This window comes from Hypanus sabinus, chromosome 14 (assembly GCF_030144855.1).
Source record: "Hypanus sabinus isolate sHypSab1 chromosome 14, sHypSab1.hap1, whole genome shotgun sequence".
NCBI lineage: Eukaryota > Metazoa > Chordata > Chondrichthyes > Myliobatiformes > Dasyatidae > Hypanus > Hypanus sabinus.
Genome location: NC_082719.1, coordinates 71,251,573 through 71,278,879, shown reverse-complemented (window position 1 = coordinate 71,278,879; position 27,307 = coordinate 71,251,573). Strand labels below are relative to the sequence as shown.

Below are 27,307 nucleotides of genomic sequence, written 5' to 3'. Positions count from 1 at the left end.
TTTTAAAAATACACATGGCCAAGTTGCTAGTTCAACACTTAAACTAGCACAGATGGAACGTGTGCAAGGAGCTGGCCGGATTCAAATTCTCCTCACAGTCCAGTGCTGGTGCAATACACCACCTGCTAGTGAGAATGAGGTTGAGGGGGTTAATAAATCAGCTATGATGGAATGGCAGAGCAGACTTGAAGGGCCAAGTAGCCTATTTCTCCTATGTCTAATGGTCAAAGTGAAAAGCAAGGACTAGAGGAACTCCTTGTCAGAACAAGGATACAGAAAGGGGCAAGAGTTAAATGTACAGGAAATAGATGAAAGGTGGAGAAGATCTCTGTGAAAATTGCCCTAAACTGTGGCCTCTCCAGTACCATACTGCACAAAGGGCAGATTTTCTCTTTATTGGTAGTAGGCAACATAATAGTGTAGCAGTTAGGGCAATCACTTTACAGCAATTACTGATCAGGGTTTGATTGCTACTGCTGTCAGTAAGAACAGGGGTCACCAACCTTTTTTGCACTGTGGACCGGTTTAATATTGACAATATTCTTGCAGACCAGCCAACAGGGGGGGGGGGGGGGGGGGGGAGAAGAGGGGGTAATCACTATTAGAATATAGGTGATAAGTCAACTGCAAGTCATTTATAAGAGGCTAATACACTCAATTTCATTTCTAAAAAGGGCTTATCTAACGAATTTAATATTAAAAACAGCGCATTTTCCTTGCATGAATATAGTGATAAGTCAATCATAATTCACTTATAAGTCAATAGCATCATAACATTTTAAGTAACGTTTGGATATTAAACGCACAGCACGTATTTTCCTCGTATGAACATATATTAAATCATTGCAACACACCAATATTGCTGAATCAGTGGGAGCCCTGGCCTTGTTTCCCTGCAACAAGACGGTCCCATCGTGGACTGATGGGAGACAGCGATACTCAAAGGGGTTCCTTATGTCCAGTCTATTCTGTAATTTAGTTTTCGTGGCTCTCAACACTTGCTTCTGTCCCGCCTGTTCACGTTTTCTTCGCACAAAAGAACTCAACGGGTTTGTCTTTAAGCGCAGGGCGCTTGGACTCAAGGTACTGAAGCAGTTTTGAGGGCTTCATTACCTCATTAGACAGCCTCCGGGCCCGAACTCCAGGCCACCTGCCGCCAGACACCTTGGCCAGGTGCGGCTGATCGTGGGTGGGGTGAGAGGACAATGTAAGGGCCAGAGGTCCCCGTGCCGGGGCTGCGGTGGTTGCAATCCAGAGAGTGAGGAGGAGTGCGACAGGGCCACAATATTTCTGAAAAATATTAATAAAATTGTTTTACAATATTCAATCAATTTGTTCTAGATGAAATTATTTTTTTGTGAATCTGTATTTTAAGTCCATCCAACTACTTTGGTTCCAATGCCCTTAATATAAATGCTTAATGAAATTCTGTGTGGAAAGTTTTGATTGACCAACCTTCAACAGGTTTTAGGACATTGTAAATTGATTTGTAAATGATAGTGTAATATAAATTATATTTACAGAGGAGATGTCAGGGGTAAGTTTTTTTTTTTACGCAGAGGATGGTGAGAGTGTGAAATGGGCTGCCGGTGACGGTGGTGGATGTGGATACAATAGGGTCTTTTAAGAGACTCCTGGACAGGTACATGGAGCTTAGAAAAATACAGGGCTTAGGGTAACCCTAGGTAATTTCTAAGGTAAGGACATGGTCAGCACAGCTTTGTGGGCTGAAGGGCCTGTATTGTGCTGTAGGATCTATCAGCCGACAAAAATTTGGCTCGAGGGATAACTTTCAGTAGATCGCACTGAGGTAGCTGCTCTGCTATTTACGAAACCCTGAGCCCGAATTAGGTCGTCTGCGAATATTTTAGTACCGGATTCCCCACGAACATTCGGTGTGCTAAATAGAGTTAGAGTCAGCGCCCATCTGTCCGCACTTCAAGCCAGCAGCAATGGCACTTCTCGCCAGCCATGTGAGGTGGCCGGTTACCCGAGGCCAACCAGTGATCCCTGGAGCGAATGTGTGTTTAGGCGACTGATGACCTTGTGTGCATTCAAGTTCAACAGTGGGTGTGACAGGGAATGATGAAAGGTGCAGCTGACTCATATCGTTTCATATCGCCAAATCATATCGTTTCCTTGTGGCCCGGTAGCACACTTTGCGGCCCCGTGGTTGGGGACCACTGAGACTGCGTGTCCTCCCTGTGATCCTTTGGATCTTCTCCAGTTTCTCCAGTGGTGCTCCAGTTTCTTCCAACATTGTAGACACATTTAGGGTTAGTACGAGGGGAAGATTGATAAGTTTGTGGCCTAATGTGGAAGGAGTCAATTTTAGAAAACCTAGCACACTTATTTTTCAACACAGTCCCCTCCTACATGTACACACTTAAAGTTGACTCCTTGTAAGTTGAGAGAATACTAAGTTGATGCCACAAGCTTTTCTGCCTAACAAGTGGGCTACTGTGGCCTCCAGCTTCTTGAGCATTGTTGATGCTGCACTCACCCCGCAGTGTTCGCCCCGATTACCATTGACTCCAATTTAGTGAGGCCTCCATAAAGGCTTGGTGTCAAAAGATATCCTTGTATCACTTCTGGAGTTCAGCTTTTTTGTCCATGTTAGAACCAAAGCTGCAGTGAGCTCAGGATCTGAGTGACTTTGGTAGAACCTGAAGCTGAACTTCAGTGAGAAAGATATTGCTAAGCAAGCATGCAAGTGTCATTTGTTTTCACTATCAATTATCCCTTCCATCACTTTGTTAATGACCAAGAGTAGTTTAATAATGTGGCAATTGGCCAGTTTGAATTTCTTCTGCATCTTGTGGGTAAAGTGAGGGAGGTGGTGTAGGGGCAGGTGTACCACTTGTTCAGCTGGCGTCCTGTCACACTCATCTCAATAACAAGCAAATGCTTTGAGAGGCTGGTCAAGGACTACATCTGCAGTATGCTACCACAAAACACAATAGACACTGCTCTACACACAGTCCTTACACATCTGGAGAAAGGGGATGCTTATGTGAGAATGCTGTTCTTGGACTACAGTTCAGCATTCAACACCATAATTCCATCCAGGCTCAACAGGAAGCTCAGAGACCTTGGCCTTGACCCTGCCTTGTACAGCTGGATCCTGAACTTCCGGTCAGATTGCCAGCAGGTAGTAAGAGTGGGCTCCCTCACCTCCAACCCTCTGACTCTCAACACAGGAGCCCCTCAGGGTTGTGTACCAAGTCCCCTCCTTTACTCCCTGTATACCCAAAGTTGTGTCACCACCCACAGCTCTAATCTGCTAATTAAATTTGCCAAGAAACTAAATTGATTGGCTGAATCTCAAACAATAACGAGGTGGCCTACAGGGAAGTTATCTCTCTGACACAGCAGCATCAAGAAAACAGCCTCTCCCTCAATGTCACAAAAACAAAGGAGCTGGTTGTGGATTACAGGAGGAATGGAGATGGACTAACCCCTGTTGGCATCCACATCACCAAGTTCATGTGGTCTGTACACACCAGCTGTGTGGTGATAAAGGCACATCAGTACCTCTTTCACCTCAGATGGTTGAGGAAGTTTGCTAAGGGCCCCCAAATCCTGAGAACTTTCTACAGGGGCACAATTGAGAGCATCCTGACTAGCTGCATCACTGCCTGGTATGGGAACTGTACCTCCCTTAATGCAGGATTCTGCAGAGAGTGGTGCGAACAGCCCAATGCATCTGTAATTGTGAACTTCCTACTATTCATGACATTTACAAAGACAGGTGTGAAAAAGGAGCCCAAAGGACCATTGGGGACCTGAGTCACCCCAACCACAGTCTATTCCAGCTGCTACCATCCGGGAACGGTACCACAGCATAAAAGCCAGAACCAACAGGCTACAGGACAGCTTATTCCACCAGGCAATCAGACTGATTAACTCAAACTGATAGGAGTGTATTTCTATGTTACATTGACAGTTTATATTATAAATTACTATGACTGCACACTTAGGTAGAGACAAAGATTTTTACTCCTCATGTACGTGATGGATGTAAGAAGTAAAGTCAATTCAATCATAACTACCAGGAGGGAGATCAGCGCAGGGAGGGACGAATGGCCAACGGACTCGCATGGGTAACAATCTCAGTGGAAAACAGAAAATACGGCGGGGGGGAGGAAAGGGGTGTTTGGTGGTGGGATCCTGTCAGAGATGGCTCGCTGAGTTTTTTTCCGGCATTTTGTGTGTGTTGCTTAGATTTCCAGCATCTGCAGATTTTCTCTTGTTAGGGCCCAGTCTTTGCTGTATTCAATGTTTTTAGCCACTTCTTGATGACATATTGAGCAATTCAAATTAGCTGAAGATTGGCATCTACCTTGACAGAGGCCACTGGAGACAACCAAGTTAGAAAATCCCATAAATTCTCAAACTTCTCAAAATAATCACAATGAATAACTGCATAACTACCCACCATCCTGGCAAAAGTCTCTTCACAAGTGCAGGCACAAACTTCACAGGTACATAATTGACTGGAATTCATTTTAAAGTTTTTCAAAACAGTGAAAATCATGGAAGTTAAATTACTAAAGGTATTTCAGCTTTAAAATATAAACAAGTATCGAGTTAGAGTTCAAAAGTGAATGGCAGATGCTACTCTAAATATTTTCTCCTACTTCCATTCAGTCTCAAATTACTCACTTAGAACACAGTAAATGTTTCTTTTTATTCAATTTAGTATACAAATGTTTTCAAATTTAGAGCAGATCTTCAGTTTTAAAAGATAAAAATCAGAAACTGAAGAGACCTGCAGATGCTGGAAATCTTGAACAACACATACGAAATGCTGGTGGAATTAAGCCAATCAGGCAACATCTATGGACCTACCTACTGATACTGCCTGATGATAAATTTCTAGAGATCAGAATCAAATGTATTATTTGTGAACTGTATTTACATTGCACTTTATTTAATTCAATAAATGGAAAACATACTGAGGTACTCGTGCAAATTATGCCCAATATATAGATATTTTTACAACTGCTATATCAATACCACAATAAAAAGAGATTACTGGTCATTGTCACAATGCTATTGTTCAGGAAAGTGACTGCTTCACTTCCTGTAATATACCACTACAGAAAGCGCCTTTAACATTGAAGTGTTTTGTCACATTCCAAGATCATAAAAGTACTAAAATATTAATTTATTTAAAAATAATCGAGTACAACGATCAAGTTTCACAGCTTTGCTTTCATTCTTCATATCAAGTAACAGACTAAAGATTATATACAGTCATTATATGTGAACAAAACCCCGATGTTTAGGGATATTGCAATCACTGGAAGAAGATTTAAAACGAGTCTTAAGTAATGGCAGGATTAACCAGTTCCATGCATTGTAATAGGTAACACAAACAACAGGAAATGTGCATCTGTCCAAGATGTTTCTAAGAGTAGAGAAAGTCTAAAAATATAATGATCTACATGAGGTAATTCCTGTTTGGTTTATTATGGATGCATAAATACTAGGCGGATACTACATTTGGTAATTCCCAACTTGAATGCCAAGTGACTGTGGCCAACTTCAAGGATCTCAATTTTGAGTATAAAACCTCACCCAGAAAAAAATGTCCTTGAATTCAAAGGAATTCCATTCCCAGCTGTCACAAGGTTATGAAACTAATTTACTGCCTCAGATAGGAATTCACATTGGAGTCTAATTACCTCAACCTGCCCCTCCCAAAAATGCATTGTGACTGGAACAGTGGCATTGCCATCACCAAGTGGAAACAGTATGTTGATGCTTTGGTGAAGAATGAGAAAAGAAAAATATGTTTATCAAAAGGGGTCAGGCCGCCCCACTGATGTATTCTTAATCAAGTGACAGCACATAGTTGCAGAGTTCAATAATATGAAGCCCCGAGGATACAGCACCACAAAAATATTAATGCTATTAGTCAAAATCAGTGAATACATCTCTAAATACCACATCACACCAGCAACACCACTAACCTCATGACTGCCCATTCATTCCTTCTAATATGTACATTAAACAAACAAACCCATAGCTCACAACACAAATAAACAATGTCAGGCAGGCAAAGCAACTGACAGGCACAATGGCAAAGATAAAATGCTTTGACTAGACAGCATCAAAATTTAGTGTGCTGGCGGTTTATTAACACAATGAGCTACCAACTTCCATTCTGTGCCCATTGTTGCAATTTAAACAGCTTTGTAAACATTGAAACTTGAAACATTGACAATGTACTGTACTTTGACATACTTTAGAGCTTCAACATATTTAAAGGTTGTGGTATTTTATTTATAAAAGTCATGGATTACGTTAACACATTACAGGGTATTACACAATGATTTTAGCACAATTTCAAAATTATAATAAAAGAAAATTCCAGCTGCATGACAAAAGCTATGTGTACAGGAGCATTTCAGTAACTCTACAGCCACACACCTGTGCAGCTTAGAGGGAACAGTGTGCCCACCACTCACTGAATAAACATTCCCTGTCAATCAGAATGCATGTAATATTAGTGCCCTTGTCTTTTTCAAATTTAGCATTGCAGGCCTCTCATACTTCACAGGCTGCATACATAGCAACTACATACACAGTACACATGCTTCAACTATACCACTTCAATTACTTCAGGTAGTGTGCTAAGCAGGGCTACTTCGCACACTACTAGAGGAAACACTCTTTATCTTGGATCTACTAGATTGTAATGGGTGCATAAGTGTGAAGGTGACAATGCCGATTTTAAGAAAATGATTCCACAATGTATTTCACTTTGACATTGAAATACGAAAACTCACTAAACAATGATCAGACATGCAAATCCCAAAGTTATTTCCAATTACTTGCCTTCATCCTTCTGATTATGTTTTAATGCTAGACTGCATGAGTAGCCCAGACTTGGAAAAAACTTCCTACATAAATCTAGTTAACTTGCTTTAGGCTAGCCTTAGTTCAAAGTTAGACTTCATTTCTATCAAATGGAAAAGACTATGGTGGGGAGGAGAGTGGGAAAGGGTGCAGGGGGCAAGGGAGAAGAGGGGGAGGTATAAACAGGGCTGAATTTTAAACATGAAATTCTGCAGATGCTGGAAATCCAAAGCAACACACACAAAATGCTGGAGGAATAAACAGGTCAGGCAGCATCTATGAATATGAATAATTAGTCGATGTTTTGGGCCAAAACTCTTCTTCAGGACTGGAAAGGAAGGAGGAAGATGCCAGAATAAAAAGGTCAGGGTTGAGGGTGGAAGGAGGATAGCTAGGTGAAGCCAGATGGGTAGGAAAAATAAAAGGTTGGAGAGGAAAGGAATTTTGATAGGAGCAAGGACTACGTTTTGCACATTTTGTTTTTAGGTTTGTTAAATACACCGAAGTAATGTAATACATTAGATATTTTGCATATTTCAAGTGCTAATGATTTAAAAGTTAACCATACTACAAAAGCAATTTTTGTTTTTGAATGTGAGTGCTTAACCATTCTAATTTGAAAGCTCTGACAGGCTGTTCATGTAGTTGGCATGGTTATTGAAATACTTCTCGGGGATCAACAATTAGAAGCCCCAATGCAGCACAGGACCCTCACCAATGAAGTTAGTATCAGCTTCTTGAAAAAAGTTCAAGCTGTTGAATCTGCTCAAGGCAAGAGCAAGACAGTGGATACATGAATATGGGGCAGCAGGCTGAGGGTAGCAGACACCAACAGAATCAACAAACTCATTCACAAGGCCAGTGATGTTGTGGGGGAGGAACTGGACTCTCTGACGGTGGTGTTTGAAAAGAGGATGCTGTCCAAGTTGCATGCCATCTTGGACAATGACTTCCATCCACTCCATAATGTACTGGTTAGGCACAAGAGTACATTCAGCCAGAGACTCATTCCACGGAGATGTAACACTGAGCGGCATAGGAAGCCATTCCTACCTGTGGCCCTCAAACTTTACAACTCCTCCCTTAAACACCCTGAACCAATAGGCGGGTCCTGGACTTATTTCCACTTGGCACGATTAACTTATTATTATTTAATTATTTATGGTTTTATATTGCTACATTCTTCACTATTCTCGGTTGGTGCGACTGTAATGAAACCCAATTTCCCTCTGGATCAATAAAGTATGTCTGTCTGTAGTTTAAAGCTCCGAAACATTAGAGCCCTTTCCTCTTCCCCAAATTAGCACCTTCAACAAGTGAACTCTGAAGGTTCAGCTTATATATTCACAATATGGAATTCAAATTGTAGGCACCTTCTGACACAAAAATTGTTATTAAGACAAATAAACCATACCTCCCGTTGATCATTATGGGGAGCGCAAGATCGCTAGCAAATAAAATGGGGGAACCAACAGTGCTCATGAGGACATAGAATGAATAATCGGGAAAGCAAGGTTATGTGTTTCACCAAGACAAGATTACACAAGCAAATCCTGGATTCTGATACTAATGTGAATGGATTTACAACGATACAAGCAGACAGAGTTAATCTACAGTGTGGTAGAGGGAAGGGAGGGAAGTAGGCTTGCTGGGCTTGTGAACAGATGGTGTAATCAGAGTCACATTTCTGCAAAAGAACAAATTTGCATTTGCGACAATGAACTACTTGCTGCAAGTTTGTGTCTGTTTTATCTACCGGGTGAGTTCAGCCACGCCATATTGCTCAATGTCTACATTCTGCCTTCCTGATGCAGCATGTAACATCATATACACTACCACTGCAAGACACCAGACTCAGCACCCCAATGCATTCATCGCAGTATCAAGAAACTTCAACCAATTTTCTCTCTCGACAACCCTACCCACCTTCAATCAGCTTGTCAAGTGTCATACAAGAGAAAATAAAACCCTGGATCTTTTACTTTTGCAGCTCTCCCCCCACTAGCAAAAAGAAATGGTTTCCAGAGGCTATCAAGGCCTTAAAGGGTTGCTTTGTGGTTAATGATAGGAATGCGCTGTGAGTCACATGGGGGGAACATCAATGGACTTACTGATTGCATCACTGACTACATCAGCTTCTGTGTGGACACTAATACCATCAAAGACTGTTCACTGCTTCCCCAAGAAAAAACCATGGGTCACCAGTGATCTAAATGCTCTACTCAACACAAAAAAAGAGCCTTTTGTTCAGGAGACACCGAGGAATTCAAACACGTGCACAGGGTGCTAAAGGAGAAGATCCAGGTGGCTAAAGAGGAATACAGGAGAGAGCTGGAGAAAAAGCTTGGGTAGAGTAGCACATGGGACGTGTAGAGAGGCATGAAGAATATCACTGGGTTCAATCAGCATAACTGTAGAGCCTCTGAATGCAGCTCTGAATGAGCTAATGAGTTTAACTAATTTTTCAATAGGTTTGACAATTGCCCTCCTGTTCACAACCCCCTCAGCACACCAGTGCAGGTGCAGAGGCACCCAATGCTCCATCTGCACCAATGCCTCCCCTCCTCTTCCCTCCAATTCAACATGTGGATGAACACGGTACCATTGTCTACATCCCTTTCTTGGCCTGCAGCTACCTGCCTTCAACTCCCCAGTCACCATGAACTCACCTTCACTACTGAGCAGGTGAGAAGGGCTTTGGGGAAACTCAGACATGGCAAAGCATCGGGACCAGATTGTGAACCCCAAGGTTCTGAAGGAGGGTACCAAGCAGTCACGTGGAGTTGTCTAGCACATTTTCAATCTGAATCTCAGCCTGGAAAGGGTCCTGACTGTATGGGAAATATCATGTGTGGTCCCAGTACCCAAGAAGGGCTGATCAAAAGTCTTGAATGACTACTGTCCAGTGGCCCTGACCTCACACATCATTAAGACCTAGAGGGGGTGGCACAGGCTCACCTCTGACCCCTGTTCAGATCAGGCCTCAATCTTCTGCAGTTTGCCTACCAGGAGCACACTGGAGCCGACAATGCTGTTATCTACCTGCTGAACAAAGCCTACTCCCATTTGGATAAACAGGACGGCATTGTGAGGACCATGTTCTTTGATTTCTCAAGTGCCTTCAATAACATACAACCCTCATTGCTGGCGAAAAGCTCCGTTCAATGCAGATTAGTACTTCCATTGCATCCTGGAGAATGGAGTACCTGACTGGCAGACCACAGTTTGTGCTGCTTCAGAGCTGTGTGCCAGGCATGTGAGCAGCACTGGGGCTCCAAAGGGGTCTGTACCGGCCCTCTTCCCATTCACCCTGTATATCTTGGACTTTAAATACAATACAATCATGTCGTCTGCAGAAATTTTCTGATGACTCAGCAATAGTTGGGTGTATAAAGAGAGGACAAGTGAATGAACACAAGGCGCTGGTGGAGGACTTTGTCAAATGATGCAAGCTGAATCATCTGCAGCTCAACATTATAAGACAAAGTAGACGATGGTGGACTTTAGGAAGACTAAGGCTGCATTGCTTCACGTTAGTATTGATAGCAAGGATGTGGATGTGGTGAGGAGCTACAAGTACCTGGAGGTGCACCTGGGTGATACTTGAGTGGAGCACCAACACAGGAGGCAGTGTACAAGAAGGGCCAGAGTCACCTCTACTTCCTGAGGAGACTGGGGTCTTTTGGAGTATGTTGGCCTCTCCTTCACATGATCTACCAGTCTGTTGTCACCAGTATAATATTCTTTGTGGTGGTGTGTGGGGCAATGGCATCAACATGTGTAATGCCAACAGGCTCAATAAACTGATCAGAAAGGCTGACTCTGTTAAAGGAGTCAAACTGGACACTAAAGGCTGTGGTAAGACAAAAGACTCTATGGAAAATGTTTACCATCCTCTGAATGCTACCTTGGTTGAACAGAGAAATTCTTTTAACAATAGACTAAGACAACAGAGCTGCTCCAAAGAGCATTGTATGAGGCCATTCTTACCCTTGGCCATTAGGTTCTAATATGAGTCAACCTATAGCCGGGGAAGTGATGACCCCACTCCTGTTAGACTGTGGCAACTTATTTTTTTATTCTTTCTGCTTCTCTTCTAATATTTATATCTGTGCACTTGTAATGCTACGGTGACACTGTAATTTCCTTTGGGATCAATAATCCAAATGTTATAAGACCATAAGACATAGGAGCTGAATTACGCCATTTGACCAGAGTCTGCTTTACCATTTCATCATGCTCAATCCAATTTTCCTCAGCCCCAATCTCCTTCCTTCTCCCCATATTCCTTCATGTCCTGACCAATCAAGCATCCATCAAACTCTGTCTTAAAAATACTTAAAAGACGGCCTTTGCCACAGGCAGCTGTGGAGAAATCTAAAGATTCACCACCCTCTGGAGAAATTCCTCATGTTATGCATAGCATACAGTAACATACAGAAAATATAGTAATTTTATAAAGAAACTAATCACCCATACTTAGCTTAAAGAATCTTAAGAAAGCTAGCAAAAGTAGAAGTGACCTTAAATCCATCAGAATATTTTAAAACGCAACTGGTAAAACTGATGCCCTTTATATCACACACCACACACAAGCGGACTTTTAACTGTACAAGATATCTAGCAGGTCTCTTTGGCTCTATGAAACCTGGAAAAATATTTCTGAAAACTAATGCTCTGCACAGTAGATGAACTAACTAACCATGTATTACACAGTAAAAGATATCACAAAGTACTGAAGAAAATCTGTAACTTAATTACCAACTATACTCAATGGCCACTTTTAGGTACACGTGTATACCTGCTTGTTAATGCAAACATCTACCAGTCAATCATGTGACAGCAACTCCATGCATAAAAGCATGCAGATGTGGTCAAGAGGTTCAGTTGTCGTTCACACCAAACATCAGAATGGGGATGAAATGTGATACAAGTGACTTTTACCGTGGTGTCTGACAGGGTGATTTGAGTATCTCAGAAACTGATCTCCTAGGGTTTTTGTGCATAACAGTTTCTGGAGCTTGCAGAGAATGGTATGACATTTTTTTAAAAATTCAGTGAGCAACAGTTCTGTGGGAGAAAATGTCTTGTTAATGAGAGAGGTCAGAGGAGAATGACTAGACTGGTTCAATCTGACAGGAAGGTGACAGTAACTCCAATAACTATGATGCACAAAGATCTAATAAATAAAATGGGGGGGAAGTGTAACTGATTTTTTTAAGACTAGTTAGCTAAACATATATAGTATTCAAAATCCCATCCAAGTATAGGAACATGTAAGTTAGGCTTACAAACTGGAACAGATGAATTACAACAAAAACAACAGCAGTACAACAGGGAAGGTGGTTTATTTTGGTACAGAAAGTTGCTTACATTGCAAAAAGCAAGAAAGTAACCGTGAAGGAGCAGGAAGATCTGAAATTCAGATAAGCTTTGACCTTTAGTGATTTGCACAAATTGGTAAGACTATGAGGAATGCAAATAAAATATAAGTGTTTACTTTGAGGATTTGAGTACAAAATGTTATTTGGAATGCTGTCACTTTTCTGATTTATATGCCATTAAAAAGATAATGAAGTGCTGGGCAATTGTGGGTGGAACCATGAAGAAAGATCAAGTACAGTGCTACAAATGTGAAAATCTCTGTCACAATAGAACAGGTGAAGCATTAATGCATATAAGTTGGGCTAGATATAGAAATAAAGGAACAGAGAGAAATGGAAGGAAGGTAATTCAAAAGTAACTAGAACTCTAAGATCCCACATATTACACTTGGGGAAAATATTACAGAAGTTCATCTGAAAGTATGGAATTTTTAATTCAAATTTAGAAATTAGCAAATATACATGTGGAAACTCCATGTGGAAAGCTATGCCACAATATAGTTATAATTCTAACTGTTTGCCAAATACCTACTCCTTCTTCATATCCAAGTCAAATGTTAATGATAACATAATGCACAATACTGATGTCCTATCTATATAAAACAAGACACTTCAGTTGTGCATCAACATCCTTGCAACACAAGATGACTTTTCCCCCTCTCCTGATGCCCCTACAGTCCTCCAACATTTGTCCCCTCTCCTGTAAACTCTGCCCCAGCCCCACACCTTTGTCCCCCTCCCCTTTCAATCCACTCCCTACATACATAGTCCACTCATTCTAGTTTCAATCGCCATTCAAATCTCCCTAATGGTTTCCATTTCCTCTTCTGTTTATCTGTCCAGCAATGGCAGCCCTTTGTATTCCTTAATCATCTCTTCCCAGCAGCTGTGTCCACTCTTCAGAATGCCCTTCCTCCATCAATCATTTCCTGTCGCTTCATCCCAGCTCCACTTCTGCTCCCCTCCCCCAAATGACACCACCACTCACTTTCAATCACTTCAAGCACTGGCTCACTACTTCCCTTCTCTTTATTCTGGCCACATCACCTCTCCACTCTCAGTAGACCATAAGACATAAGAGTAGAATTAGGCCATTTGGCCCATCGTGCCTGCACCGCCATTCAATCATGGCAGATTCTTTTCTCTCCTCCTACAAGACCACAAGATATATCATGGTACAAGATCAGTGTTCAACTTTATACAATGCACAAGTTAAGTTCTCTTTATCAAACTACTCAAGAGTGCATTAGAATCAGGTTTCAGGGCCCTCATTTCAAAACTACTCACAGAAATCTTAGGAGATCAGAACTCCAGAAATAACTAATGGAAAAGCATCAACCATCATCAACACGACACCAAAATAAGAACCAAAATAAATCTTCAAAATAAGAACAAATCCATGATCGTATTTGAATTGTTCATAAAAAAATAGAAAATGTATTTTCAAAATCAGTTTGGAGCTGTGTTAAGGCACAATATTGAGATGGCAAAGAGAAGGAAGATTGTGAAGTCATAGCTATTAATTGATCAACACACAAACACTTAACACTACAAATCACAGCAATGACAGAAAAACAGTTAACAAATATACAACAGGCAATAAACCAAATTTCAAAAGAAAAATAATTATGGAAATTAACAAGGAAAATTAGCAAGGAAAAGAGAAGAATCTAGAGAGGGCAACATATCCCCATCTGTTGCATCCAACAATAAAAAGATAGCCAATTTGTTCTTCCACTCAAACCTTGCCATCGAGTTTCAAAAGTCTGTGTCCCAATTGCTTCCACTGGTTTCTTCTAATTGCTGCTTTCACACAACCTAGTGCCCTAAGTCACAATACAAAAACTCACACATTCTTTACGTCTAAATGTCAATAAAACTTGAGTTGTAATAGTGCCCAATTCTTGCCAGCCCCCACGTCTTCTATAAAAACCCCTCAAAATTAACTATCAAGTCTCTTTTCAAACAATCCTCCATGCTCCAAAGGAGGAAAACTCCAGTTGTTCTGGCCTCTCTGCAATAGAAGTCCTTTGAACACTTACCCTTCTAAACCTACTCTCTCCAAGAATGTGCCACCCTTTGCATTCTATTGTACCCAGTTATGGCCCAACTGTTCAAAGTTTAGTGTTATTACCTGACTTTGGTACTCAATATCACTATTTGCCAAATCAAGCATGCATCATGCTTTAATGGAAACTTTAATGGAATTAACAACTCATTCTGCCTGCTTCAAAGGTGTGCATTTATTAATTCACTTATCCCACTACTTGCACAACACATGAAGAGGCAAACTAAACAGAATTTCATATTTTTTCCACCGACAGTTCCATACTTTTGTTCTATGCAAATACCAAATTATGCCTCATATACAGAAGTTCACATTATCTATAAAACAATCTGTCTGACTGGATCACACTGAAAGTATCACTACTAAGAAAATTCAAAGATACTTGCAGAGGTGGTAAATGAAATATAGTAGGTTAAAAAATAGCAGCTTCACCAAATAAACTGAAGAACAAACAAGTTCATACTAATCATAAACATGTTAAGCACAGTAATGCAGCCTTTCAGCCCACCTTGTTCATGCTAATTGTGATGCCCACCTATGCCAATCCCATTGACTAGCATTAGGTCTCTCTATTCCTTTCCCATACCAGCACCTGTCCAAATGTCTTTAAAAGTTCTAATTGTATCTGTCCCCACCACCTCCTCTAACAGCTTGTTCTGGATATTCACCATTCACTATGTGAAAAATTTAACCCTCAGGTCTCTAAATTTCTTCCCTCTCACCATACACCCAATATCCTCTCATTTTAGATTATTTTCCTTAGGAAAAGAACTCTAAACACCTTAAAATATAAACAGTATAGCACATTACAGGCCCTTATGTCCATAATTTTGTGCCACTTTTTAACCTAGTCCAAGAATTAGCCTAATGCTTCCCTCCTGCATAGCTCTCTATTTTTCTATCATCCTCTACCTCACACCTGGCAACATGTTCCACACCCACCACTCTGCGTGTTTAAAAACCTTAACATCTCTGCATACTTTGCTCCAATTACCTTAAAATTATTCATCTTGTATTATTCATTTCTGCTCTGGCCATCCACTGTCAATATATTTATACTCCTTAATCTAGTCACCTTCCATCCTTCTTTTCTCTATAGAGAAAAGCACTTGCTTGCTCAACCTTGCATTGTATGACATAATCTCTAATCTATGCAGCATCCTGGTAAACCTCCTTTGCACCCTTTCTGAAGCTTCTACATCCTTTCTCTAATGAGGTGACCAAAACTGCACATAATATTCCAAGTGTGGAATAAATTCTTCTCAGGCTTCCAGCCAGGTACAGCTGTCAATTTTTCAAGCTGTCAACGTTTCAACAACAAACTCCACCATCTTCATCAGGGATAATGCCTAGGCATGTTCCATCCAATGGTGTATATAACACCGTCATCCATCCCTTCTGATTGGTTAGTCCTCAACCAATCAGGTTTCCACTATCCCACCTTGTTTACAGTCAAATTCCAGTTCTTACTTCGAGCAAGTCCTTCATATCTTTGTTAAAATTCTTATCCTCTAGACTTATTTCAATGGTTTCCTTCACCATGTAGTCCCAAAAGCCATTGGCGTGGCACAGTAGTTTTGTGTCAAAATAAATAATCATATGCAATGTTCTGCAACCGCCGATTTCTCCAGGTAACCCAGATGGATGTACCTCTTATGCTCCTTGGTGCAAGGTTCCACTGTGCATCCTGTCTGGCCAATATACCAGTCATACTGAGTCAGGTCAAAATTGTTGATTTTGAGTTGTTCACAGCTGATGTAATTCCCTGCCTTCTGAAAAGACTAGGTTTTCAGGTTTCATCAGATCTGAACCAGAGTTAGAACAACCTTAAATGTTTGCAGCACAAAAGCATGGTATGAATTTATTTTTCAAATTGTAAAATTTGCATTTCTGCTCAAGTTTGCTCCCTATACGGGACAAAGATTACCTGGGACTCAGAGCAGCTGGCGCTGCATTCTATCAATGTTTTGCTGTAATCTGTGTGAACCTTTTGCACAACACAACCAACAACCATGGAAACTTACTAACCCACTTCCTCATCAAAGTCACAAAGAGAAAGGGTTTCCAGATCCCTGTAGATCACTACTGGTCACCGATGTTCCATCTACTACCGCTCTCTCCATTCCGTGGGAAAGCAAATTCTGAATTCACACAATCTAGGTTCCCTGCATCCCATGCCTCCCAACTTTCTGAATAAGCCTACATGGTGAACCTTTTCAAAAGCCATACCAAAATCCATACACAGTATATTCGGCTCTCCTTATCCGCGAGTTCGCATGCACAAATTCAACCAACCCTGAATCGAGAAAACCCGGAAGTGATCTTCCAGCACACGTTCTTCGAGCATGTACAGACTTTTTTTCTTGTCATTATTCCCTAAGCAATGCAGTATAATAACTATTTACATAGCATTTACATTGTATTAGGTATTATAAGTAATGTAGTGATGACTTAAAGTATATGAGAGGATGGGCGTAGGTTATCGTGGATTGGGATCGAAAAGAAAATCAAAAGTTCTCTTACTAAGTTGGAACAGCTACATCCAGTATTATTTAGCGTCAGTTAGTCGAACGTTTGTCTTAGAAAATAGTATATATTTTACCTTTCTATGCAACACTTAAGAAACATATATATTTCAATAATTAAACCACTGCGTTGTTTAGTAATAATTGTAGCTTTCATCGGGACAGAGTCTTTCTCACTTTATCCTTTAAAATTGTTCTGATCGTTGACCGACTGTTGCCTAACAATTTTCCAACGACCGATTTATTTCCACTTCATTTTCCATCGTGATCGTGATTATTTTTGTGAACAGAAACACTGCGGATTCAGAGCTCCGCCGCCGGGTCCTAAATACCACTGCTCTGAAAAGTTAAATAAAGTCCAGGGTTCCTCTGGGTCCTAAAGTCCACCACACTGACAGGTTAAATAAGGGACTTGAGCATCCAAGTATTTTTTGGGATCCACGGGGGTTCCCAGGCCCAAACTCTCGCAGATAAGGATGACTAACTGTATGCCACATCCACCACTCTACTTTCATTGATTCGTTTTGTCACATTTTCATAGAAGTCAGAGGCATGGCCTGCCCCTCACAAAGTCGTGCAACTTAAGCTAATCAACCTATGCTTCTCTAAAATTCTCATAAACCTTGTCTCTGAGAATCTTCTCCAATTGTTTGCCCACTGCTGACATACTGCTCATTGGTCTAATCCCCAGCATTATCCCTATTACTTTTCTTGGATGAAGGAAAAGCAATTGACACCTTCCAATCTTCTGTTACTACTCCTGTGGCTAATATGGATGCTAAGATAACTTCCAAAAGGACCAGCAATCTCTTTCCTTGCTTTTTGTAGTAACCCAGGATGCAGTATATCTCACCTTAGGGACTTATCTATCCTAATGTTTTACAAAGTTCTAGCATATTTTCTTTCTTAACACTGATATGTTCCAGCATATTAGCCTGTTCTATACTATCTTTTGAGTCAAGATCCCTCTCACTGGTGAATAATGCAGCAAAGTATTTATTAAGGACCTCATCTACCTCTGACTCCAAGCATATTTCTTTTTTTATCCTTCATCCTTTATCCTACCTTCATTCTAGTCATTCTCCTGTTCTTCACGTGTGAAGAAAGCTGAGGTTTTCCTCAACTTTATCCAAGGCTTTCTCATGTCCCCTTCTAGCTCTCCTACATCCCTTCTTGACTACCTTACATCTCCAGAGCACTGTCTGAAAGAAGTATGCTTCTTTCTTCTTCTTAACTAAATGTGCCACATCTTTTGTCAACCATGGTTCCTTCACCCTACCATCCTTTCCCTACCTCAATGGGACAAACTGATCTAGAACCCCATGCAAGTCTTCCTCAACAACCCCCACATTTCTGTTGTTTGTTTCCCATGAGGACATCTGTTCACAATTTATCTTCCCAAATTCATACCTAATGTCATAATAATTTGCCTTCCCCTATTAAATACTTTTCCATATCATCTGTTCCGATCCCCACACAAAACTATGGCAAAGATCTAGGAACTGTGGTCACCATCATAGAGCTGATCATCTACCAACAGATCTGTCAACTGACCAGGGTCATTGCCTAGTATTAGATCCAGTAATCAGCTTATCTACATGTTGTGTCAGGAATCCTTCCTGGACACAGCTAACAAATTCCGCCCAATTTTGCATTGAGGAAGTGCCAAGTATTAGGGAAGTTGAAGTCACTCACAACAACCCTATTATTTTGGTACCCTTCCAAAATCCGACTTCTGATCTGCTTGTCAGTGACTGTTGCTATATGGACTATTATTGTAACTAGAATACTCCCAATAAAGTGATTGCACCCTTCCTGTTTGTAACTTTCACCCATACTGACTTAGTAGATGATCTCTCCAGAACATCCCCTTACCATAGCTGTGATACCACACCTGATTAGCAATGTAACTCCTGCACCTCTTTCAATCTCCCCATCCTTTTTGAAACATCGAATCACCAGAATATATGCAGTCATTTCTGCCCTTGTGACAGCCAAGACTCTAGGATGGATGCAACATCATAGTTCTATGTACTATACCCCTCATAATTTTATAAACCTTTATGAGGTCACCTCTTAGCTATATTCTGATGAGAATATAGAATCCAACAAAAGTAAACATAGTATTTCAATTAGGCTCCACATAGGATAGGAATACAAATCTGGACTCTAAAACATGAAAAAACATTCATAAAAATTATACCAGAGCAGAAACATTACTGCTGTTAGTATAAAATTGAGCATGATAGAATTTGTCCCCTTTGAAAAGCAAATGCAACATAAGGATCTTTTCAAATTGTGTGTGGATTGGACAGAACATGAAAGAACATATTAACAGTCATTTGGAAAATCCACAAGTAGCACTAACCAAACAAGACAAATTATGAATAAACCTGGAATGAAACAGAAAAATCTTACTTGAGCTGGTTAGAATGCAATGTTCTTTTTTCACAAATAGTGAAAACTACAGATGTCATACAATTGGAAAATTTAATACAGTTATTAAAATCACATCAATGAGTTGCCAAAACACTAAATAACAGTATTTTCTAGTTTAAAGGAAAATCTATTGCCTTCTCAACGTCCTAAATGGTACAAAACTACAACAATAAAATTCCTGTGGATTTGCTCCTTTTTAATTTTAACCTCTAGTCCTACTATACACAGATCTCTGCATTTCTCAAACTCTAGCCTGATTCTTCAAAGATTTCCTTCATCTTACCAGTGCACCATTATGATCCATTACCAAATAACAGTGTGTAAACTTAGCAAGTGTAACCTACAACTCAAACAGATGACATTTCTGCTAAAATCTTAAGACTCACTGGTGAAGAGCTTCAGTCATGAATCCATCATTTTATGATTCAGATCTGGGACAGAACAACCAGATACGTTAAGCCTGCCCACCTCCAAAAAAGTTTGATGATGGTTACCACCAAAGGATCTCCCACTTGCCCGCCACAAGGAACGTCACTGTTAGCAAATCTAACAGATCTAGCACCTTCTCCAAATCCTCCTCCCAGTCACAGTATGAGTTTTGTTCATCTAGTTTCATAATGTACTTCATCTTCACCAGGCACTATAGGTAGTCTTCACCCACCACCCCCACCCCGCCAACCATTCCAGTGTAATTGCCCAACATGTTGCTGTCTCGTGCTAGTGGTTAGCAAGAAGACGACAAATTCCTCAAGAAGGCAGCAAGATGTATTGAGGAGGACAAAGCAGTTTATGGACTTCAATGACTAAATTCAATGAGTTTGTGGACTAAATGGATCTCAATGATGCTTTTGGCAAGATTCAACATGAGAGAATTATCCAATAGGTTACAGTCCATGAAATCTGAGACAACTTGGATCCAAAATTGGCATAGTAATAAGAGACAGGGTGTTAGTGGAGGGCAGTATTTTTTTAAATGATTGGAAGCCTGTGACAGAAAAATAACAGGGATTGATACTGTTTGTTCCAATTAACAGCTTGATTTTGTAAGTGTAGATCACACAAAACGCAGTAGTGTCAATAGTGAAAATAGTCAGACTAGAGAATGTCATTGATCAGTAGCAAAGATAGGCAGAGCAATGATAGATGGAATTTAATACTGACATGTGCAAAGAGGGCAAACTCCAAAGTAATGGAAGCACTGTCATCAAGAGGTGACCTGACAGAGATGTACAAGATAATGAGAGGAACTGATTGTGTTCCCCTGATTGAGAAAGGAACTGATTGAGAGGAACAGGCTTTTTCCCCAGGGCTGAAATGGTTGCCACAAGAGGACACAGGTTTAAGGTGCTGGGGAGCAGGTACAGAGGAGATGTCAGGGATAAGTTTTTTTTTTACTCAGAGAGTGGTGAGTGCGTGGAATGGGCTGCCGGCAACGGTGGTGGAGGCAGATATGATAGGGTCTTTTAAGAGACTTTTAGATAGGTACATGGAGCTTAGTAAAATAGAGGGCTATAGGTGAGCCCAGTAATTTCTAATGTTCGGCTCAACTTTGTGTGATGTGCTGTAGGTTTTCTATGTTTCTATGTATGTTCAAGATAGACAGAAAACTGTTTCTGCTATTAAGGGAATCAAGGTTACACTAGCCTAAAAGATTAGTAAGTCTCTTGTTGAATGACAAAGCTGGTGCAGGCCTACCCTTGCTACTTCTGTCTGTTTTGCTCATGAATGTCCATTCAAATGAATGGAATGTCAAACCCAAAGCTGATTGTAGTTTACAATGCTCAGGATTCTCAGCGAGACGTTGCCTGTACTCTCCGATATACCAGCATGCAAAGTAGTACATCCCAGTCTTGAAGAAGGTATCAGTACATCTGCGACTTCACTCTGCGAGTGGCTGAATACAAACTGCTTGCCATGATCGCCATCATCTCCTATTGTTCTGATAGGAAAAAAAGGGAATGGAGTAGCCTTTCCATGAAACAAGATGGATTCACAGTTGGGAGATGGTAGACTGTTAGTCGATGTTGATTTACAACTAACCAAGAAGTAGAAATGAAATCTAGGAACAGAGATTCATGCAAACAATTTGAAGCAGAGATGTGTGAAATTCTGTGATGAAAAGTTGTATGATGCATGACTACAGACAAGGGTGCTAACATTAAGTATTTGAAGAAAAATAAGTGAGGAAACAAATAGGACACAAATAAAAAAGTGATACATAAGCAGCTTTTGTAGAGAAATTTGCTAGTGACAACCATGGTGAAAGACCATAATTACCTACATCATACGACACAGCACATAATAATGATGATGATAATGACGACAAATAGCAACAAAGCCAGAAAAGGATTATTTGAGTTCTCACAGCAGTCCCACTGAGTTAGAGGAAGTGCAGCATCAGAATTTTATATTCATTTCAGTGGTGGGGTTGAACGTAGTAAAGCAGTCGACCCACAGGTCTCCTTGATGGGGAGTGAAGATGTATGGCAATTGGATGTCCATGGCTAGAATGAGAAGGATGAGGTGGCAAGAGGTTGGACAGTGATAAAGTGATGATAAGCATGGCCTTCAGTTTAATAACATGCAAACTTCATAAAACATTAATGCTGGTTATTCAACTGGTAAAGCATGCAACAATGTTTCCAACTCGATGCTTCCCATAATGTTAGCACGCAAGTGTATATTAAAAAAATCTAAATCTATCTTCAATGAGCTGTCATATCATCTGAAATTCAAAACTTATTCAGTTTACCTTTTATAAGTATTCACATCTACAAACAGGTTTTACACATCACATTTTAGAGGAAACTCAAGGTAGTCAAGCCAATGTTATTCATCACCCCAACTAACAAAATTACCCGTTTCTGTTTGAAGTACGCAGTAAATTTGAATATAATGCTCTGCCGAACAACCTGAAAACCAAAACATTTTAATGTGCCAAACTGTAACTGACAAAGATAGTTAAATGTAAATATTTATAGGCAAATTATTTTTATTTGTACACACTTTAGTACAGCTGTAAATTGTTATTTCATAAGCCATCAATTCTACTACAATGTTTATATGCTACAGCCATATTGTTAGATTTTAAACTGCAGAACTGAGAATTGTGAATCAGGATTCAACTGAAAAGGAGCTAATAAGATTGATGGATAAGACGTATCTGTGTGGAAGTTTCAGAGGGAGTGGAAAAATCAGAATAAAAGAATGTTGTGGGGGAGGTGGGTGGAATGGAATTAATAAGGACAAGATAGACCAAAGGGCCTGAATTCCACGCTCCATAACTACATGGTGGTTGGAGACAGGCAAAAGGTAGCGGTGTGGTGCGGAGGGGTTATCAGGACAAGAGGCAAGTTAGTGGTGTGGGGAGTTAAATGTCTTGTGGAATTGGGAGGAAGGACAAGCAGCAGCGGTCATGGAGAAGGAAGAGATGGACAAGAGAGTGGAGGTGCAGGAAACAGGGACAAGGAGCAGTGATGAGGAGGGATGGAGGGAGGGACAAGGAGTAGCGGTGTTGGGGTGGTGTGGGGGAAGGGGAAGGGGGCGGAGTGCAGCGGCATAAACAGGAGGAATCCGGGCCAGGCCTACCCTGCGGCCGGTCTTTCACTGTTGCTCCCCAGCACCCGGCAGGAACACTCCCTGCACACGCCAGTGGGACCCACAAACCAACCAACGGTAAAGACGCGCAGAAAATATCACCCCCCCCCCCCCCCCCACGCCCTCCCTTCCGTCACGCTGCTTCCCCGATCCCCGTACGCAGCGCAGTCCACCCCCAGAGCCCGGAGTAACCCCTACCGAGTAGACGCCGATTCGGCACACGGCCGCCGACAACTCCAAGCACTGGCCCATGGCTGCGAACAGTGGCGCCACCTCCCAGAAAGCAGCGGCCGCGGCCCGAGCTCCGGGGGGGGCGTGGCCTGGAGCGCACCGCATGCGGAGCGGGGCGGGGCCACGGCGCGAGGGCGCGGGCGCGGGCGAGGGCGCGGGCGAGGGCGAGGGCACGGGCGCGGGCACGAGCGCCGCCCAGCACCACGGCGAGTCTCTCCTCGGGAAGAGCCACCTCCGAAAGTGGGAGCAGCTCCCTCCGCCGGACAGGGTGCCCTCGACGTCTTTGTGGGGGAAAAGAGCGATGATACCAGACAGGTTTCCCCACTTATGTACGTGTTGATTTGACCACAGCATCTGCAGTGTACTTTGTGTTCCCCACTAGGAGTTAGCAAAGACCATTCCAGTGTTAACTATATGACATTATGGGTATTCTATGGTTGTCAACGTTAATGGAATTGTTATCTCAAAGATGAATGAAGAATGACGCAAGTGAATGACTATCTGAAATAGTGGAAATATATTGTAACATACACAAGTCTGAATAGACCATGGATTTGCGCCTTGGAAAGTTTCCAGGGCGCAAACCTGGGCAAGGTTTTTTTTAAAATGGAAGACCAGCACTTGCCCAAGCTGCAAGTCTCCCCTCTCCACGCCACCACGGTTGTCCAAGGGAAGGGCATTAAAGTCCCATACAGCTTGGCACCGGTGTCGTCACAGATCAACATGTGGTTAAGTGCCTTGCTCAAGGATACACATGCAGCTTCAGCCAAGGCTCGAACCAGCGACCTTCAGATCACTAGACGAATGCCTTGACCAATTGGCCATGCACCAACATACACAAGTATGTATACATATGTATGTATGCATATGCATACAGTATGTATGCAGAGGTGCAATGAAAAAACTTGCAACAGCATCATGGACAGATAACATCAGATAAGCAGCATTTACAAGAAAACCTAATTATACACAAGAATGCAATTAGAATAAAAACAACCAAAGCCCATTATAGTGCAAAGTAATCAAAGTGATCAGATTGGCACTAAACTGTAGTGATTAGTTTTCACCAAATGGTTAAGGAAGTGACTGTTCTTGAACCTGGTGGTGTGGGTCTTCAGGCTTCCATGTGCCTGATGGCAGTTGCAAAAAGATAGCATGGCCGAAATGATGGAGATTTTGACGACAGACGTTGTCTTCTTATGTGATAATCTGAACCTCCTTAACTTTCTATGTAAAGACACAAACAGAAAACACTGTTGCTGAACAGGTCAGACCACACTGCTGGAAAGAGAAATGGAGTTATTGTTTCATATGTGTGTCAATCCAGACAATAATGCTGATTTTACTGCACAGAATGCATGGGGAAAAGCACGTATCCATGATTAGCGAGACCAGGTGAAATGGGCAGGTAGGTGGAGGCTCAGTAGTCTCACCCACCCCCCAAAGAAATTATGACAGAGACAGGATCTAGGAGGCATGCCAACATAATGAAATTCACCAGCAACTTCAATATATCCGCTCCATACATTGGCCATTTAAGGGATAGGGTAAGGATATTTAAGGTTCAAACATGAGACACAACTCATGGGCAATTATGTAGCAGTGATCCCAGCTCTCTAATCTGCTTCTGAAACAGAAGCCCATTAAAGGGCACTGGAAAAACTCAGGTTTTCATTCTCCACAACATCCTCCAAACCCTTTGAAAGGATAAGCCAAACATCCCAAGCTACACCTAGCTGTGTTAGGTAGGCTATTGTTCATGTGCCCAATAGCAGAATCTTAAAATAGACATCATTTTAAACTCCTGTGATGGGGAGCAATCATGATATGGACAGAGGAAAGATTCAAGGAGGAGATCCTTGAAGAATTGCAGTATCTCCACCAACTGCAAGGAAAATGGCACAGGAGCATTTGAAAAGACACTGAGAGCCTCAAGGCTATGCACAAGGAGTACAATAGTGAAAAAAAGATTACCTCACCAACTATCTACCTGTCTTGACAGCAATTGCCCCACTCATGAAAAAGTCTTGTTCTATCAGGCACCTTCAAACTTTCAAAATTGTAATCCTTGAACCCAAGAGGCTACTTAAAAAGAAAAAGAAAATCTGCATCAGTAATAATATTGTGTGGTGTACAAATGCTGTTTGAAACACCAGGCTCAAAATTCAAAATAGAACCAGAGATCTTGTACAATGAATTGCATTCATGATACGTACATGATACAATACACATTTTTTCTCAGCACAATGCAAGACCTGTGACTACAACATTTGTGAATCCACAAATCCTTGCATATTTGGACAATCTGCGAGCAATAGCACAAAATACCAGTATATATCAAAGTTAGAATGGTTAATGGAACATGAGTAAATAGAAATTTTCCAGTAGATATAGGCTGCAATATATAGAAGAAAGATAAGAATAAATTATGAACAGCAGCAAGATTGAGACAAGAACAAAGGAGACTTGTGTAGGTCAGAGGGCTGGGACAAAGGAGGAACGTGTTACTAAAGCTGACACATTCTGTATCAAGTCAACACTTAAGAGAGCAAGTTTGGTGCTTAGAACATAGAACAGTGAAGCATAGCAACAGGCCCTTCAGCCCATCTAGTCTGAACCAAGCCATTTAAACTGCCAAATCCCATTGTACTGCGCTGGGACTATAGCCCTCCATAACCCTGCTATGCATGTACCTATCCAAACTTCTCAAATATTGCAATCAATTTCGCATGCACCACTTGTACTGGCAACTTGTTCCACACTCTCATGACCTTCTGAGTGAAGCAGCCTCCCCTCAAGTTCCCCTCAATCTTTTCATCTTTCCTCCTTAACCCATGACTTCTAGTTGTTGTCTCACACAAGTGGAAAGAGCCTGCTTGCACTTACCCTATCTATACCCTATTTACCCATTTGATGGCCCAGTCAGCGGCAGGAAATGATGAAGTTTCTTGCAGGTCGGTGACGCTCATTTTAAAGTATGAAAGGTACAAGTGGGGTGACCATTGTTGTGAATAGGCCAATGGTGAGAGTAGGAGTGTCAGGTGTTGGCTCTACAGAGGGTTCGGCTCAAAAGAACCACTGGCGTTGAGTAAGCTTCTGGTAAGGTTCCCTCCCCCAATTACTGTACCTAGTTTGTTCTTCATGTCAGATGTTGGAGTTCTGGGAGACCCAGAGTCTCCAAGGGAACTATAGCTGCATGAAGTGCATCCAGCTGCAGCTCCTTGAGGACCATGTTAGGATCTGAAGCAGCAGCTGGATGACTTTCAGCTTGTATGGGAGAGTGAGCAGATAATTGAGCAGAGTTACAGGGAAGTAATCACCCCTAAGTTGCAGGATGTGAGTCGTTGGGTCAGGAGAAACGGAAATGTGAATACGCAGTTAGCATAGAGCGCCCTCGTGGCCAATCCACTTAATAGTAAGTAAACCACTTTGGATACTGTTGCCATGGAGACTGAGTTACATAGGTCCGTGGTGCAGATGGGAAGAGTGATAAGGGACTCAATAGTCAGGGAAACAGATAGGAGATTCTGTAGATGTGAACGGGACACCCAAATGGTTTGTTGCCTCCCTGGTGCCAGAGTCAGCGATGTCTCTGATCGCATCCACAGCATTTTGGAGAGGGAGGGGGAGCAGCCAGATGTCTTGGTACATATTGGTACCAGTGACATAGGAAGGAAAAGCAGAGGTCCGGAAAAGAGAATTTAGAGAACAAAAGCTGAGAAGTAGGACCTCCGGGGTAATAATTTCTGGATTGCTGCCTGTGCCCTGTGCCAGTGAGGGTAGAAGCAGAATGATTTGGAGATAAATGCATGGCTGAGAAGCTGGTGCAGGGGGCAGGACTTCAGGTTCTTGGATCAATGAGATTTCTTCTACAGGAGGTATGAACTATTCAAAAGTGATGGGTTGCACCTGAACCCAAGGGGGACCAATATTCTCGTGGGCAGGTTTGTTAGAGCTGTTGGGGAAGGTTTAAACTAATTTGGCGGGGGGGATGGGAACCAAAGTGAAGGGACTCACTATAGGACGGATAGGAAGAAAGCAAAGATAAAATGCAGTCAGACTGTCAGGAAGGGCAGTCAAATGATAGGACAAAATTGTAGACAGCAGAGTGATTATCAGTGGATTAGAGATGTAGAATCAAAAAGAGTAACAAATATAGTATTCAAAGTGTTATATCTCAAAGCATAGAGTACAAG

The 27,307-nt window shown here is 41.6% G+C and overlaps 1 protein-coding gene across 1 annotated transcript in view; it reads right to left on the bottom strand.

The window, feature by feature from the left end:
- Positions 1-23,200, bottom strand: part of LOC132404865 (ADP-ribosylation factor-like protein 15) — a 221,281-nt gene extending 198,081 nt beyond the window's left edge. The window contains exon 1 of the mRNA XM_059989426.1: positions 23,079-23,200. Within this exon, the coding sequence (XP_059845409.1) occupies positions 23,079-23,132 (54 nt within the window). The 5' untranslated portion in view covers positions 23,133-23,200. The remainder of the gene's footprint in view (positions 1-23,078) is intronic.
- Positions 23,201-27,307: the final 4,107 nt, after the last annotated feature.